The sequence below is a fragment of the Panthera onca genome, chromosome E1, assembly GCF_046562875.1.
Source record: "Panthera onca isolate mPanOnc1 chromosome E1, mPanOnc1 haplotype 2, whole genome shotgun sequence".
Taxonomy (NCBI): Eukaryota; Metazoa; Chordata; class Mammalia; order Carnivora; family Felidae; genus Panthera; species Panthera onca.
The window spans coordinates 43,581,802-43,598,401 of NC_138352.1; the positions used below are offsets into that span (position 1 = coordinate 43,581,802).

Here is a 16,600-nt window from a genome sequence, read left to right on the forward strand (position 1 = left end):
TTTTTTTTTTTACGTTTATTTATTTATTTTGAGAGAGAGAGAGCACACATGCACAGGCAGAGAGAGACAGAGAGAGAGAATCACAAGCAGGCTCTGTGCTGTTAGCACAGATGTGGGCCCAATCCCACGAACCATCAAATCATGACCTGAGCCAAAAATCAAAAGTCAGATGCTTATCTTTTTTTGTCTCATCTCCATCATATTCTATATGCCTGGCACCCTCCTCTCATTCCAAGGTACTTTATTATACACCATAGGACTATATGATCAACCAGGATGTTCATAGTGTAAAAAAGCATATGCAATATGCTTACCCTTTTTTCAAATACAAACCACAAAGTGTAAACTCAACAATTTTTTTTTTGAAGACAAGAAGTACATAAGTCCAAGTGTTAGAGTAAAGGTTGAGAATCATTGCCTATATAGACCATATACCTCTTGACTAAACATAACCTCCCTTGTAAATTAATAAATTAGCATCCTAGTTTTCCATACCAATTTTGTATGAATTCCATTAAGAACACGTTTCAGAAGGCAGTTAAACAGAATAGGTTCTAATGACAGTCAAATTGGGATTCCAACACTTACTAGTGAAGGAAGCAGTCTTAGAGCAATTAGGAAAGAAAAAGAAATAAGACATCCAAATTGGAAAGGAAGAAGTAAAAATGTCACTCTTTGCAGATGACATATGAAGACTCCATCAAAAAACTGTTAGAATATGGGGTACCAGGGTGGCTCAGTGGGTTGAGAATCTAACTTTGGCTCAAGTCATGGTCTCACAGTTGATGAGTTCAAACCCCACATCTGGTTCTCTGCTGTTAGCACAGAGCCAGCTTCAGATCCTCTGCAGCCCCTCAGCCCCTCCCCCGCTCGCGCTTTCTCTTAAAAATAAATAAACATTAAAAAAAAAAGAACTGTTAGAATAAGTGAATTCAGGGGGCACCTGGGTGGCTCAGTCAGCTGAGTGTCTAACTCTTGATTTCGGTTCAGGTCATGATCCCAGGGTTGTGGAGCCTGCTTAGGATTCTCTTTCTCTTCCTCTGTCCCTCTCCCCCATTTGCACTCTTTCTAAAACAAAAAGTCTACTATTAAAAACATCAATTCAGTAAAACTGCAGGATATAAAATCAATACACAAAAATTTATTGTATTTCTATACACTAATAATGAACTATCAGAAAGAGAAATTAAGAAAACAACCCCATTTATAGTTACATCAAAAAGAATAAAATACCTAAGAATAAGTTAAACCAAAGAGGTGAAAGACCTGAATACTGAAAACTGTAAGACATCAATGAAAGAAATTAAAGAGGACACAAATTAATAATATTTGTTATTTATAATTTGTTATTTGTAACATTTGGACTGTTTAAAATCAATATTATTAAAATGTCCATATCATCAAAAGCTATCTACAAATTCAGTGCAATCCCTATCAAAATTCTGACGACATTTTTCACAGAACTAGAACAAATAATACTAAAATTTGTATGAAACCACAGAAAACCCAAAAGCAACCTTGAGAGACAAAAACAAAGCTAGAAGGAGCATGCTCTCTGATTTTTTTTTTTTTTTTTTTTTTTTTTTTTTGAGACAGAGAGAGACAGCATGAACAGGGGAGGGTCAGCGAGAGGGAGACACAGAATCTGAAACAGGCTCCAGGCTCTGAGCTGTCAGCACAGAGCCCGACACGGGGCTCGAACTCACAGAACTCACAGACCGCGAGATCATGACCTGAGCCAAAGTCAGCCGCCCAACCGACTGAGCCACCCAGGCGCCCCTCTGATTTTAAACTATATTACAAAGCTATAGTAATTAAAAGTTTGGTATTTATATGAAAGCAGACACATAGATCAATGGAACAAAGTAGAGAGCCCAGAAATAAACCCATGCATACATGGTCAACTGATCCACAACAAAGGAGACAAAGATATATAATGAGCAAGAGGACAATCTCTTCAATAAACAGTGTTGGGAAAACTGGACAGCCACGTGCAAAAGAATAAAGCTCAACTATCTAATACCACACACAATGATTAACTCAAAATGGATTAAAGACTTTAACAGAAGACCTAAAACCTTATGACTCCTAGAAGAAAACGTAGGTGGTAACTTCTTGGTCTTGGCAGTGATTTTTTGACTCTGACACCAAAACCAAAAGCAGGACACCTGGGTGGCTCAGTCAGTTAAGCATCTGACTCTTGATTTTGACTCAGGTCATGATCTCACAGTCAGTGGGTTTGAGCCCTGCGTCAGGCTCTGCACTAATGGTGCAAAGCCAGCTTGGGATTCTCTCTCTCCCTCTCTCCTTCTACCCCTTCTCTACTTGCACCCTCTCTCTCTCAAACTAAATAAACTTTAAAAAAAAAAAAAAAAAGCAAAAATTAACAAGTGTGACTACATTAAACTAAAAAGCTTCTGCACTGGAAAGAAAACCATCAACAAAATGAAAAGGCAACCAAATGAACTGGAGGAAATATTTACATATCATAAATCTGTTAAAAGGCTAATGCCCAAAATATATAAAATAGCTCATACAACTCAACAGCAAAAAAAAAAAAAAAATCTGATTTTAAAATGGACAGAAAATCTAAATGTATATTTTTACAAAGAAGATATACAAATGGCCAATAGGTATATAAAAAGATGCTTAACATCATTAATCATCAGTGAAAGGCAAAAAAAACCTGCAATTAGCCATCACCTCACACCTGTTAGAGTGGCTATTACCAAAAAAGACAAGAAATAAGTGTTGCCATGGATGTGGAGCAAAGGGAACCCTATGTGCTACTGATGGCAATGTAAATCGGGTATAGTCAATATGGAGGTTCCTCAAAAAATCAATAATAGAGGGGCACCTGGATGGCTCAATCTGTTTAGCATCTAACTCTTGATTTTGGCTCAGGTCATGGTCTCATGGTTCGTGAGATCAAACCCTGTACCAGTCTCCATGCTGACAGTATGGAACCTACTTGGGATTCTCTCTCTCCCACTATTTCTGCCCCTTCCCCACTCTCTCCCTCAAAATAAATAAATAAACTTAAAAAAAAAATCTTTAAAAAATAAAAATTTTAAAAATTAAAAAGTTGAAAAAATTAATAGAACAACCATATGATCCAGCAATTCCACTTTTGTGTAATTTACCTGAAGAAAATGAAAACATTAACTTGAAAAGATCCCCCCATGTTCACTGCATTATTCACAATAACCAAAATATGGAAACAACCTAGGTGTCCATCAATGGATGAATGGATAAAGAAAAATGTGGGATGTGTGTGTGTGTGTGTGTGTGTGTGTGTGTAATATAATTCATCCATAAAAAAAAATGAAATCTTACCATTTTCAACAACACAGATGGACTTCGATGTCATTACACTAAGTGAAAAAGTCAGAGAAAGACAAATACCATATTATCTCTTTTATGTGGAATCTTAAAAAAAAAAAAAAAAAGCTCACAGATACAGAGAACAGATTGGTGGATGCCAGAAGCAGGGGGTGGGGGATAGAAGAAACAGGTGAAGGGGGGGTTCAAAAAAGAAAAAGAAAAAAAACCTCAATACTAAAAACCCATTTTGAAACCACAGCCCTATGGCTCATCTTGATATAAAATAAAATTGTATAAAATGTATAAAATAACACTAAAGAGGAAAAAAACACATAAAATGGTACTTTAAAGAGAAAGTAATAGATTGACTATACTTACACAGAATACTTATATATAAATTAGTAAAGATAGATATGTTAAATAATAAAGTACACACACACACACACACACACACACACACACACACACACACGTGTTCCAGTGATAGTCAAATCCTGGTTCCCACACTTATTGCTTAGGGAAGTTCAGCTTAGGGAAGTTCTTAACTTCCCTGTGCCTCAGTGCTCTCACCTGTAAAATCACAGAAACAGTACTCATCTCATAGAATTGTTTTGAGGGTTTACATGAGTTAACACATGTAAAGTGCTTCAAATAATGTCTGGCACATGACAAGCACTCAAATGTTAACTGGTATTATTAAGATCTATAGTCTCCAAGATTAATTTAGTGTAAAGTATCAATATTTAAGTTTCTGGACCTATAAAAATGAAGACAAAATCCTGATCACATTTTAATGATTCCATCAAAGAACTAGCAGCCCATGAGGCCCTGCCTAAAGCACTTATTTCTCTTTAACATCTCTGTGAAATACAGCATCAAAGATATTCTTAATCCTTCAGTAAAAGATAAACTGTAATTTGACAACAATCATATTTCCAAACTTCTTCCAATGCATGGCTTTCAAAGAGTCAAATCTAACATTTAATCTCATCCCCAACAAAACTGTAGAAATACTTTGAATATTATTTACGTTGCCCCTAGTTTTTGTGACATTTTAATCCTTAAAAAAATCCGATAGAAAATAATTCACGTAGAAATTAGTGTAAACTTGATACCAAAGCAGAAAGAGAAAAAAGAAAGAAGAAAAAAGGTCAATTTCACTTGTTTAAATACAGATGGAAAAAAAACAACAACAACAACAACACGCAAATCAAACCTAGCACCATACTAAAAGAATAACATACCAAAACCAAGTAGGATACATTCCAGGAATATAAAGATATTAATTTTACAATGAATTATATAAATAGACCAAACAAATCATCTCAATAACTGCCAAAAAAGTATTTACTTGATAAATTATTTTTTAAATGGTACTCTAAGAAATTCAGAGCTTAACTAATCCAAACTAAACACCAATACCTTTCCTATAACCAGTGATAACTTGTTAGAAGATTATCCAGAACCTATATAAAGGAAAATTTTATTGGCAGACGCAAAAAAACTTGAATAAATTTTGAAACTTAAATAAATTTGAACTCATTCAAAAAACATTTACTAACTATATGTGTCAAGGAATATACTAGATCTAGATACAATGGCAGAAAAACAGACAAAAATCAGTCCTCATGAAGCTTAAATTTTAACAATGAAAGAAAATTATTTCATATATCTAGATGGGAAGACTTAATATTGTAAAGATGGTAAATTCTCTCCAAATCTATAAACTTAACATAATTTTGATCAAAAATCCCAGCATAATAATCTTCTCTGGAAAGTTCATGTGAAAGATTAAACATGTAAGAACAGACAAAAATTCTGAACAAGAAGTTATGATGAAAGTGACTGGAACTTAAGAAAGAAAATCCAAAATCAGACATAGGTTTGTAAGAAAACTTCAATGTACATCAAAGCGACCTTCCAAAGCAATAGGAAAATGACAGATTATTCACTATGTGATGTTGACAAATAGCCAATTATAAAAAAATAAAATTGGATCTGTACCCCATACTTTACACCAAAATTAATTAAAGGCATACTTAAATTTTAAAAATGAAATAATAAGGTCCTAAAAGAACATATAGGTGATTAGTTATATGAACGTTAGTACCTAGCTTTGGAAGATTTTCTTCCCCCCAAAATTTTATAATTAAAAAACACCATAAACCGAGGTGCTGACAGCTCAGAGCCTGGAGCCTGCTTCAGATTCTGTGTCTCCCTCTCTCTCTGCCCCTCCCCTGCTCAAGCTTGGTTTCTTTCTGTCTCTCAAAAATAAATAAAACATCAAAAAAAATTTTTTTAAACACCATAAATAATAATACTCTATATTATAAAAAAGCACTCACATCTTATGCAAATATAGGAGTCTATATTGGTATAACCTATCTGGAAAGCAATATGGCAGTTCATCTTTTTTATATAAATTTTATTTATTCATTCTGAGAGTGAGAGCGAGAGAGAGAGAGAGTACAAGTGGGACAGGGGCAAAGAGAGAGGGAGAGAAAATCCCAAGCAGGCGTTGCACTGTCAGTGCAGAGCCCAACACAGGGCTCAAACCCACTGACCAGAGGTCATGACCTGGGCCAAAATCAAGAGGCAGACACCTAACTGACTGACCCACCCAGGCAACCTTGTTCATTTTTTAAATCTTACAATTTTTCAGAATCTTAGACTTAGTAATTCTATATCTAGGAATCTCTCCTAAGGACAGAAATAATCATGCCTATGTACAAAGTTAGCTCTAACAGTCATTCCTCCACTGTTTATAATGGCAAAATTTGGAAACGGTTTAAATGTCCAACAAAAAGAAGTTTGTTAGTAATGAGATATTTATGAGGAAATATTGTACAGCTATTTAAAGATGTCCTTGAAAATGTACTATAATAGGCAAGTGTTTAAAATGTATTAAGGAGAAAGGTTAGATTAAAAAAATATGTATTACTGGGATGCCTGGCTGTCTCAATCAGTAGAGCACGCAACTCTTAATCTCAGGGTTGTGAGCCTCACAATGAGTGTAGATTACTTAAAAATAAAATCTTTAAAAAAATGTATTATGATTCTGACTTTGTAAAAGCTATCATCTGTGCAAAGACTGAAAGGTTTTCTAAGAAAATTCAAATGGTGATTAGCAGAATTATGGGTGGTTTATATTTCAATCTTTTTACTTTTCTCATTTCCTAGATTTTTTTCCAGTAAACACAACTTCTAATAAATGCTTTCTTTTTTTAAATCCAGCTCCTTTGCATCAAATAAGGTACAATTAGGTAGGTAAACAATGAAATAAGTTTTTAAAATTCTTATACTGTTACTCTAAAATATGGTCATACAACTTTTTTGTCCAAACTTTATTTTAAAGCTCTAAAACTTGAAGTTGCCAATAAATAACATTGGCCAATGGGGTGCCTGGATGGCTCAGTCGGTTAAGTATCTGACTTTGGCTTAGGTCATGATCTCATAGTTCGTGGGTTCAAGCCCTGCAATAGGCTCTGTGCTGACAGCTCAGAGCCTGGAACCTCCTTTGGATTCTGTGTCTCCCTCTCGCTCTGCCCCTCCCCCTCTCATGCTCTGTCTCTCTCTCTCTCTCTCTCTTTCTCTCTCTCTCTCAAAAATAAACATTAAAAAAAAATAACATTGGCCAATGTTTGCTTAAAAGTTACTGCATTCTATTTTATTTTTTTAGTGTTTATTTATTTTCGAGAGAGCAAGAGAAGGAAGGGCAGAAAGAGAGGTAATAAAGTCTTTAGATGTAATAAACAGGAAACATTTTTTAAGTCTAAAAACTGGAACTATAATGGTAATGCTCATATTTTAATTAGGTATTAGTACACTGGGATTTATTATAGCACTCTATTTCTTACATATATTCTTCTGGATCAATACAATATTTAACTAAAATTAATATACATGGTATAAATATAAACAAATATAAATATTTTTAAACAAACCAAAAATATATGTGCATACGAAAAATATATAGACACATATGCACTTTTTTTCCAACGTTTATTTGAGAAAGAGAAAGAGAGAGCGTGCACATATGAGAGGGAGGGGCAGAGAGAGAGAGGGACATAGAGAATCCCAAGCAGGCTCTGCACTGTCAGCATAGAGCCTGATATATGACTTGATCCCATAAACTATGAGATCATGAGCTGAGTCAAAATCGAGTCGATGCTTAACAAACTAAGCCACCCAGATGCCCTCATATGCACTTTAATGGCCATGATAATCCAATACTTGGTTCTAACTGAAATTTCAGAATTCCATATGTGAGCATCTTCAGCTACCTGGTGGTTACCAGTAATTTTTATTATAAGGGCCAAAACCACAGAACATTTAACAATGTACTAAAACCAGAATACAACTTCACATGTAGGAATTAAATGTGAGGCAGAATTACCATTTTGAATGTGAAAGAGCAAAGTTCTCTTATGTTGAGACATATTCTGCAGTTATTTATTCCCCTTGGAGATGAAAAACTAGACTAGGAAAAAGTCTCCTCAACCAAAAAGAAAAAGACAGATCTCTCTATTTGTTTTCCACATCCATCACCTCTCAAGGACATCAGTCCAGGGGTTCTGTCCTCAGCATTATCAACCTTGCCTCTCCATTAGATTACTCCCAACAACATACAAGCATTCCCTAAACTCTTTCACCTTAAAAAAAAAAAAGAAGCCCTCTCGTGACCTCATTTTCCTCTCCAATTATCACATTCATTGCTTTCCTTTCTTTATGACTTCTCCAAAGACCTGTCTCTACTCACTGTCTTCAGTATATCTCCTCTACTTTTTGTTTCAATTCACTACAATCAGGCTTTCTCCTACCACTTTACTAGTAAAACTGTAAAAGTCAAATGACCTCCAGCAAGCAATATGCAGTCATCAGCTGAGCCTCAGTCCAAACCTTAACTTACTAGAAACATCATTTGACAGAGGGGATCACTGTATCTTCAGAAACATCTTCTCTTGGCTTCCAGGACATCATAACCTCCTGATTCTCCCACACTTTACTCTTGTCCTTGGTGATCCTATTTAATGTCATGATTTTAAATATCATATATATGCTGAAGAATCTCAAAGTCTAGTTATTTCCCCTGAATTCCAGGCCAGTATATATAACTATCTCCTTAACATCCCCATTTGAAAGTTTATCACACATTTCAAAATTAACATGTCCAAAACTGAGCTCCTGATCCTCCACAAATCTGCTCCTTCCCCTGGCTCTTTTATTTCAGTTGATAGCCATTCTGTCCTTTAGGCTCAGGCCAAAAGGCTCCACATTAACTTTGGCTCAGGTCTCTCAAATCTCATGAATTCATCAGCAAAACATTTCAACTCTAATTGAAAAATACATATGCACTATCAGTCCAAAACACCATTATCTTTTCCCTAGAATCTTGTAAAAACTTAATAACTTTCCTCAAATGCCCCAGTTCCTTTCCCAGATTCAATCCAGGCCAAGTTGTACTCCTAACCTAAAATCCTTAACTTTCCAACTGAGATCCATCAGATTATTGAGCAAAGAACAGAGGCTTAACAGGAACAGAGTTGAACTAAGCATATCACTGGGGATTGGAATATATAATCTTTAAAGATTGCTCCAGTCCTAAAAATCCTGAGTACTTGTTAATTCTGCATGGTATACACATAAGAGTTGACTATACTACTCTCTGTACGTTCCTGTATTAAAAAAATTTTTTGCTAGACATTAATTTATATAAAAAATAAGAGTGTATCTTGGTTCCAGCTACAGTGTGAATGGTCTGAATTCTCCCCCAGACCACCTTCTTATAATTTATTCTTCTATGGTCTACTGAATCACAAGTGTCATTTTTTTTTAACAGAATTAGTTATATGTGGATAAAAGTGAGAGACTACTATCTACTGCCTATTATTAGCCCATCTTGTGGCTAATATGACTAAGATTATAATTACAGTTAAGGGATATCATCCATATAACCCTAATGATTATAGTCAGGAAAGAAAGCAGCTGAGAAATCCACAGTATTCTTAAAACCCAATACTTCAGATAAATAAAAGAAACTGACCCGCCGAACACTGAATAGTAACTTTGATTTATAGCTCTCAAAAAGTAAAATCACTCAGCAAAATAACAGCCCTTACAAGAATTTTCCCTGTATTACATACTAAATGCCTACAGCTTTCTAATGACACTTTTTGTTCAGTATGGAACTACATACACTTAGCAAGCCTAAAACACAGGTGAATTTTCTTTTTCAAATATAGAAGAGCATACTACTTTATACCAATATCTTCTATGTTAAATCTGATCTTCTGATATTAAAGTTGCTGTTTGAAAGCCCAGTTCAGTGATAATTTTAATGGCAAAATGAAACTCTTCTGTTTTTTTCTCCTGTTTTTGAATAGTTGGTATTCTTCACACTAATGGAAGGAAGGCAGGGCAAAGATTGAAATCAAGCAAAAAAATTTCAGTTACTTCTTTCAGATTTATCTCTTAATTTATAGGTACTTAGTAGAGTCACTAAATTGCTAAAATATAGGCAATTAGGCCATTATTAATTTAGCCTGCTAAAAAAAAGAAGACTGAGCCTCAAGGGGTGGTTACGTGCCCATACATACATGTATTTATGCATCAGAGTATATAATGCCTACATTGCAAAGACTACAGAATGATACTGGAATTTGTTAGTATACTAGACCTTATTTTCTCATGACAGCTTGGAAAATAACACAATATAAGCAAATCAAATGAACGATCACTAGAAACACTCCCCTATATACATGTACACCTTACCTAAAGTCTTCGTGTTTGCTAGGAGAGCCTCCTCATAAGACAGTATATAGTAAAGCACCAAAAGCTGTGCTGTGATACTGAAACGTTGATTAAGACGGATGTTGTCACCCTGGAGGTAATAATATAAATACTTTAAAATACTGTTAAATTTCATGACTGCTTTTTTGATGGGAAAATCATTTAACATAGACTATTCAGTGTTACTATTCCCAAGAGCAGATAAAATGGGAGAAACATTGCCATGTTTGTATTAAACTCAGAGACAACTTGAAGTTTAAATTTGAGATACTATGGAAGATGAAAGGCAACATGCTTAACAGTCTTTTTTTTTTTTTTTTTTTTTTTTTTTATTTATTTTTGGGACAGAGAGAGACAGACAGAGCATGAACGGGGGAGGGGCAGAGAGAGGGAGACACAGAATCGGAAACAGGCTCCAGGCTCTGAGCCATCAGCTCAGAGCCCGACGCGGGGCTCGAACTCACGGACCGTGAGATCGTGACCTGGCTGAAGTCGGACGCTTAACCGACTGCGCCACCCAGGCGCCCCAACAGTCTTTAAGACAAAAAAAAAAAAAAAAAAAGGACTTCAGCTTTCCTCAACAGCAATTCTATCAGGCTGCTTCTGAAAAAGGTTTACTGGAGTCTCAAGTAGTACCTGAAATCACCATGAAGAACATAACTCCTAAAAAATATATATTTTACGTCTGAATATATTTATGAAAAATACAACCATCTTTTCCTTCTAAGAAATGGACAAAAAAAATTTTATTCAAGTTGCCCAATTGAATCTAAGTAGATCTTAGATTCCCAGGAAGTTAAACAAACATCTTTTGAATGTATTGTAATGTCACAGAGTCCTGTGTTAAGCACACACTCTCTGGGGCACTCTTTAGACTTTAAAACGGACCTTTTAAAAGAACTCCTCAAAAAGTGCCTCTTCGACAAACCACTTGGAACTAATAACATACCTATAAATTTCCTAAGTGAGCTGAAGAAATTTTATCTCATTTAAAGTTCAGAACCACCCAGAAGTCCTCTAATAATCAAAGAAATAATATGAAACAAGTCAGAAGAATAAAATAAAATAAAAATCAGAAAAATGTACAAGAACTACTACTTTACCCCAATGACTCCTTGGAAAATACTGAGGATCTCCTGTTCTGTGACTGGCTGATTTGTGGCTTCTGGATTAGATTTAGATGCTGGAGTAAGTATGGAATTTATGTATACATCAATCAGAGGAAGTAATTGAGGATGGAGTGGAGTAGAGGTTTCACAAAGCTGTCTATAAATCCAGTCCTAAAAAAGAAGGTTATAGGCACTAAATCAATTATGGCAATAAGAAAAAGCAAGTAAAATTTAATAAGTACATACAATTTTACATGATTTATGAATCACTGAAACTATTAACTTTTAGCAGTTATAAATATATTACCCAGTTTCACAACTGTCTTTGATTTTAAAATATGAATTACTTGTTATATCTTAATCAAGACTATTGTCTAGTAGAAGATAAATCTAAAATGATGAGTCTGGGTTTCAAATATGGACTTTGGGTTTTTAGTCTATTAGTTTTTAAGTAGTAGGAAAAATATTGTAAGTCACTACTATATCTATATTTAGGTATAGACCCCATAGCACAGAGGAATTTAGGGAGAGGAACAACTCTTTACAGCAAATCCTCGGATAGATTAAGAAAGTGATGAGTTGCCTGGGTGGCTCAGTCGGTTTAGCACCTGACTCTTGATCTCAGCTCAGGTCTTGATCTTAGGGTTGTGAGTTCAAGGCCCGTGCTGGGCTCCACACTGAGCTTAGAGACTACTTAAAAAAAAAAGTGGCCTTGGCAACTATTTATGGGAGAGACTATCACTTAACTACACACAGATAGAGGACATGTAGATATGGTGGGTGTGCATTCAGACTCTTAAATCTTTTCTATTTCATTTGTTAAAAATATAAAGAAGCAGAAGATACAATCTACCTGGAAAATAACTTCACTAAATCATGAAAACAAGGATAGTTAAAGGTAATATATCAATGCATATAAGTGTTCATTATTCTTTATAAATTAAAGAGCCTCCAGAAAAGGCTCAGATTTCTTTATTTTTGGGGTTTATCCTTTTCTTTAGAAGACCTTTTAACTGATATATCCAACTATAAGTAACTGGAAATATATCGAAATATGTATGTTAGGTGTTAGCTATCCTTGTGACAAAAGTACAAATGCTGGTCATGGCTGACAAGAAACTTTGTTTGGTAAAGAAAACCAAAGTATAGAAAATGGCAATTTCTTACTAAGTTTTAACGAAACAGCTACATGCTATTATTGAAAATTCAAATGGATTAGTATCATCGTACATTTTGTCAATAACTTAAGAATTGTATTATTTTTAAAATCTGACATTAACTATACATACATTTATACATAGTCCTAGTTACTATGTATAAATGGATAGTAATTAGACATATTTTATACACAAAATCCACAGAAGCCTATAAACAGAACTAGAAAAAAAAAACCATTAACTTGGGTTGTAGCTTGAAATATAACTATAAGGTTATACTTTTATTGACACTTTGTGCTTGGTAAAGGAACGACTCCTGAGAAGCTGGTAAATACAATGAATGGGCAAAAATCCAGTAATGTTGGCACTCAGGTTGCTGGTGACAGGGACCCGAACAGCATGAGCTGTGACAACCTAAAAGGGAAAACAATATTAATACATATGATAAAACCAAATATAAAATTATTCTGAAACAGGGAAGATTAGCAGGTAGACTGTCAATATTTAATACAAATGCGGTCCTTAGGAATGAATGAGAAAAACTAATTACATGGTAATTAATACTTCTGAATGATGAGGCAGCATACATTTAGGAATTTGTAAAGCACTCTAATTTTTTAAATTTGTTTTTAAGCATAGATAGGTTGACAGTGATGTAGTAAGGTAAAATAAAAATCTAAAATTTGGAATCATAAAATCTGGACTCAGTGACTTTACATAAGTCATTATATCTTTGGAGTCTATTTTCACATCTATAAAATGGAACAATATAGTCTTACCTGCCTCAAAAGGTTTTTGTGAGGGGGAAAAAGTGCTTTGAAAAACATATGTCAATTATAAAGTATCAGTTCTTTATATGTGATATAAATTCTTTATATATGATATAAATTATCACATTGACATAAACAGGAATTTTTATTGTCATTCTCATTCTGTCATGCATAGACCTCTAATGGTTGTTCAAAGACCCTTCCCAAAGTCATCTTCCAGTCAGTTCAAATAAACACATAAAAAATAACTTATGAGTCTCCTATGTACCATGTGTGTCTGTACGTGGGAGTGTATGTACATTGAGGAGAGAAAAGAGAGTTTGGTATAGGGATGAGAGTATTACCCTAAAATAAACAACAGTTATGCATCCATGAGTATTTTCGAATCTCATTTTTTAAGACATGTATGTTCTTTGTTATCTGAGGTTTACATTAACAAATTAATCTGGGAATTAATTTTAAATTTCAGAATTGTCTCCTCGCTAAAAAAAAACAAAATATCCTTAAGATTGCCCATGGACAAAAGAACTAAGGCCAAATAAGAACATATAAATACAAGAATAAGGAATGTAGACACTCTAGCTTATAATTTAGTTAGAAATGAACATTACAGCCTAAAAGTTTAAACAGGTCTATATTTTGTTTTTCTCTTGACAAATCCAAATGATTACTCTATGTGAGATCCTTACCATCAACATCTAAGACCATACTCTTAGTATTTACTCAAAATCTCCAAAATATATAAATTTAAAACATACATTTGTATATAGTATATACTTTAAAAGTAAACTTTAGGGGTGCCTGAGGGGCTCCGTCGGTTAAACAACCCACTCTTGATTTCATTATTATTATTTTTTTAATGTTTATTTTTGAGACAGAGACAGAGCTTTGGTGGGGGAGGGGCAGAGAGAGAGGAAGACACAGAATCCGAAACAGGCTCCAGGCTCCAAGCTGTCAGCACAGAGCCCGACGCAGGGCTCGTACCCACAAACCGTGAGATCATGACCTGAGCTGAAGTCAGTTGCCCAACCGACTGAACCACCCTGGTGCTCCCCCACTCTTGATTTCAGATCACGTCATGACCTCACAGTTGTGGGATCGAGCCCCGCATCAGCTCCTTGCTGAGATTCTCTCTTTCCCTCTCACTCTCTCTCTGCCTTTCCACACCCTTCCCTCTCTCTCTCTCAAAAAGGTAAACTTTAAATGGGATTATTCTTTACAGAAGTTTCAGAGATTAAATAAACTATCATTGGAAACTAAAGGACTATAGTATACTCTTAAACTGAGATATGCAAGTTTTCCCCAAATGAATGTTGTAAAACAAAATTAAAGAAGTACCTAAAGAATAAAGTTAAAAGAAGTACCTGCTCAGTAAAAATTTCCTGTGTGAAGATAGTCTTCATCCTGCTCAAGGAGCTTGGCTTAATTACAATCTAAAACAACCAAAAAAATTCTCAGCACATAAAAATATATGAAGCACACTTTAATAAATTTATTATCTAAAATGACTGTGATATATAAAATTAAAGTTCAAATACTCTATTTTAAAGTTGCTTCTCAAACCAACATTAAAGTGTGTTTTTCATCATATACAAGTACTTAGTAAATACTACTATCAGCATTTCAAGTAAGTGGGAAGAAGTGGATTATTCAATAAGTGAAGGTGAAATAGCTACCTTTCTGGGGAATAAGTATATATACATATTATATATATAATATGTATATATACATACACACACACACATACATACATATATATAATATATAATATATGTATCTGCACACTAACTAACTTAGATGTAAATTTAAAAAATAAATTAAAAATAAACACAGTTTTGGGGGTCCTGGCTGGCTCATTCGGTACAGCATATGACTCTTACTCTCAGGGTTTTGAGTTCTCTCCCCACATTGGCATGGAGCCTACTTAAAAAAATAAGTGAAAATAAATATCTTTTGGGGCGCCTGGGTGGCTCAGTCACTTAAGCATCCAACCTTGGCTCAGGTCATGATCTCGCTGCTCGTGGTTTCGAACCCCACATCAGGCTCTGTGCTGACAGCTTGGAGCCTGGAGCCTGGAGCCTGCTCCAGATTGTGTTTCCCTCTCTCTCTCCCCCATGCCCCATTCACATTCTGTCTGTCTCTCTTGCTCTCAAAAATAAAAATAAACATTAAAAAACTAATACAAAAAACCTTTTAAAAAAACACAAAAGACACAGTTTCACTAGTAATCGATGAAATGCAAAGTAAGTGGAACCATCTTTCATCAATCAAATTTGTAAAGATGAAAAAGAATCGTAACACCCAGTGATGGTGAGAGTCCAGTTAACTGGTACTTTCATGCACTAATGAGAACAGTTAAACCGATATAAACTTTCAGTAAGATAATCTGGCAATTATATTAATATCATTATATTCTTTTTAGTTAGTAACTGCCTTCTAGAACTTTTTCCTAAGGAGATAATCCAAAAATTGTTTAAAGGGGGTACCTGGCTGGTTCAATCTGTAAAGCATGTAACTCTTGATCTTGGGGCTGTGAGTTCAAGCCCCATGGTGGGTGCAGAGATTACTTAAAAAACAAGTTTAAAGATAAACATATATGAGTACCTATGTATGTATTTACATAAATAAGGATAATCATCTAGGCACTATTCAGAAAGTAAGAAATCTACATGGCAAATAAAGGATCCATTAAGAAAATCCTGATTGGTCCATATGATGGACTACTATGCAGTCCATAATAAAAATGATATTGTATCAGAATTTTTTTTTAATGTTTTTATTTATTTTTGAGACAGAGGGAGAGACAGAGTGTGAGCAGAGGAGGGGCAGAGAGAGGGGGAGACACAGAATCTGAAGCAGGCTCCAGGCTCTGAGCTATCAGCACAGAGCCCGACACGGGGCTCAAACTCGTGAACTGCAAGATCATGACCTGAGCCGAAGTCGGACGCTCAACCAACTGAGCCACCCAGGCACCCTAGAATATATATTGATATGAGGATATGTCATCACATGTTGGTTAAGTTCTTTAAATTGAAAGATTGAAAAATATATCAATGTAAAGAAAGAATAGACGCCAGGATGTGAACAGTAGTATCCTTGATATCTTGAAAAATGAAATTATATTCTTCCTTTGTGTATTCTCATGCTTTCTATATTGAACATCTATTATTCTTGTAAATAAATGTTTTCAAAACATATATTTTTTCCTGATAAAATTTCAAACTATTAAACTAAAATTACTTCAAAATGGAAACAAAATATACTGTACACTACAAGAAAATGCCCCACCTAGAAACACCTTCCTTAGAAAGAAGATAAAAGAAAATTACCTTCATCCCCAAAGTGGAACAGACCAAGTCAATGATAGCACTAAGCTGGTTGCTATGAAAGTACATAGCAACCAATAACAACATCTCCCCAAAAGAAGCAGAGACGCCAGATGTACTGTTGA

At 34.8% G+C, this 16,600-nt stretch overlaps 1 protein-coding gene across 3 annotated transcripts in view; it reads right to left on the reverse strand.

Moving 5' to 3' along the window:
• INTS2 (integrator complex subunit 2) overlaps positions 1-16,600 on the reverse strand; it is a 59,803-nt gene that overhangs the window by 22,192 nt on the left and 21,011 nt on the right. For all 3 annotated transcript variants that reach the window (XM_060646561.3, XM_060646560.3, XM_078437379.2), the window contains 5 exons: positions 16,479-16,593; positions 14,514-14,582; positions 12,659-12,793; positions 11,217-11,393; positions 10,096-10,204 (listed from right to left, as the gene is read on the reverse strand). In XM_060646561.3, coding sequence (XP_060502544.1) covers positions 10,096-10,204; positions 11,217-11,393; positions 12,659-12,793; positions 14,514-14,582; positions 16,479-16,593 — 605 coding nt within the window. The remainder of the gene's footprint in view (positions 1-10,095; positions 10,205-11,216; positions 11,394-12,658; positions 12,794-14,513; positions 14,583-16,478; positions 16,594-16,600) is intronic.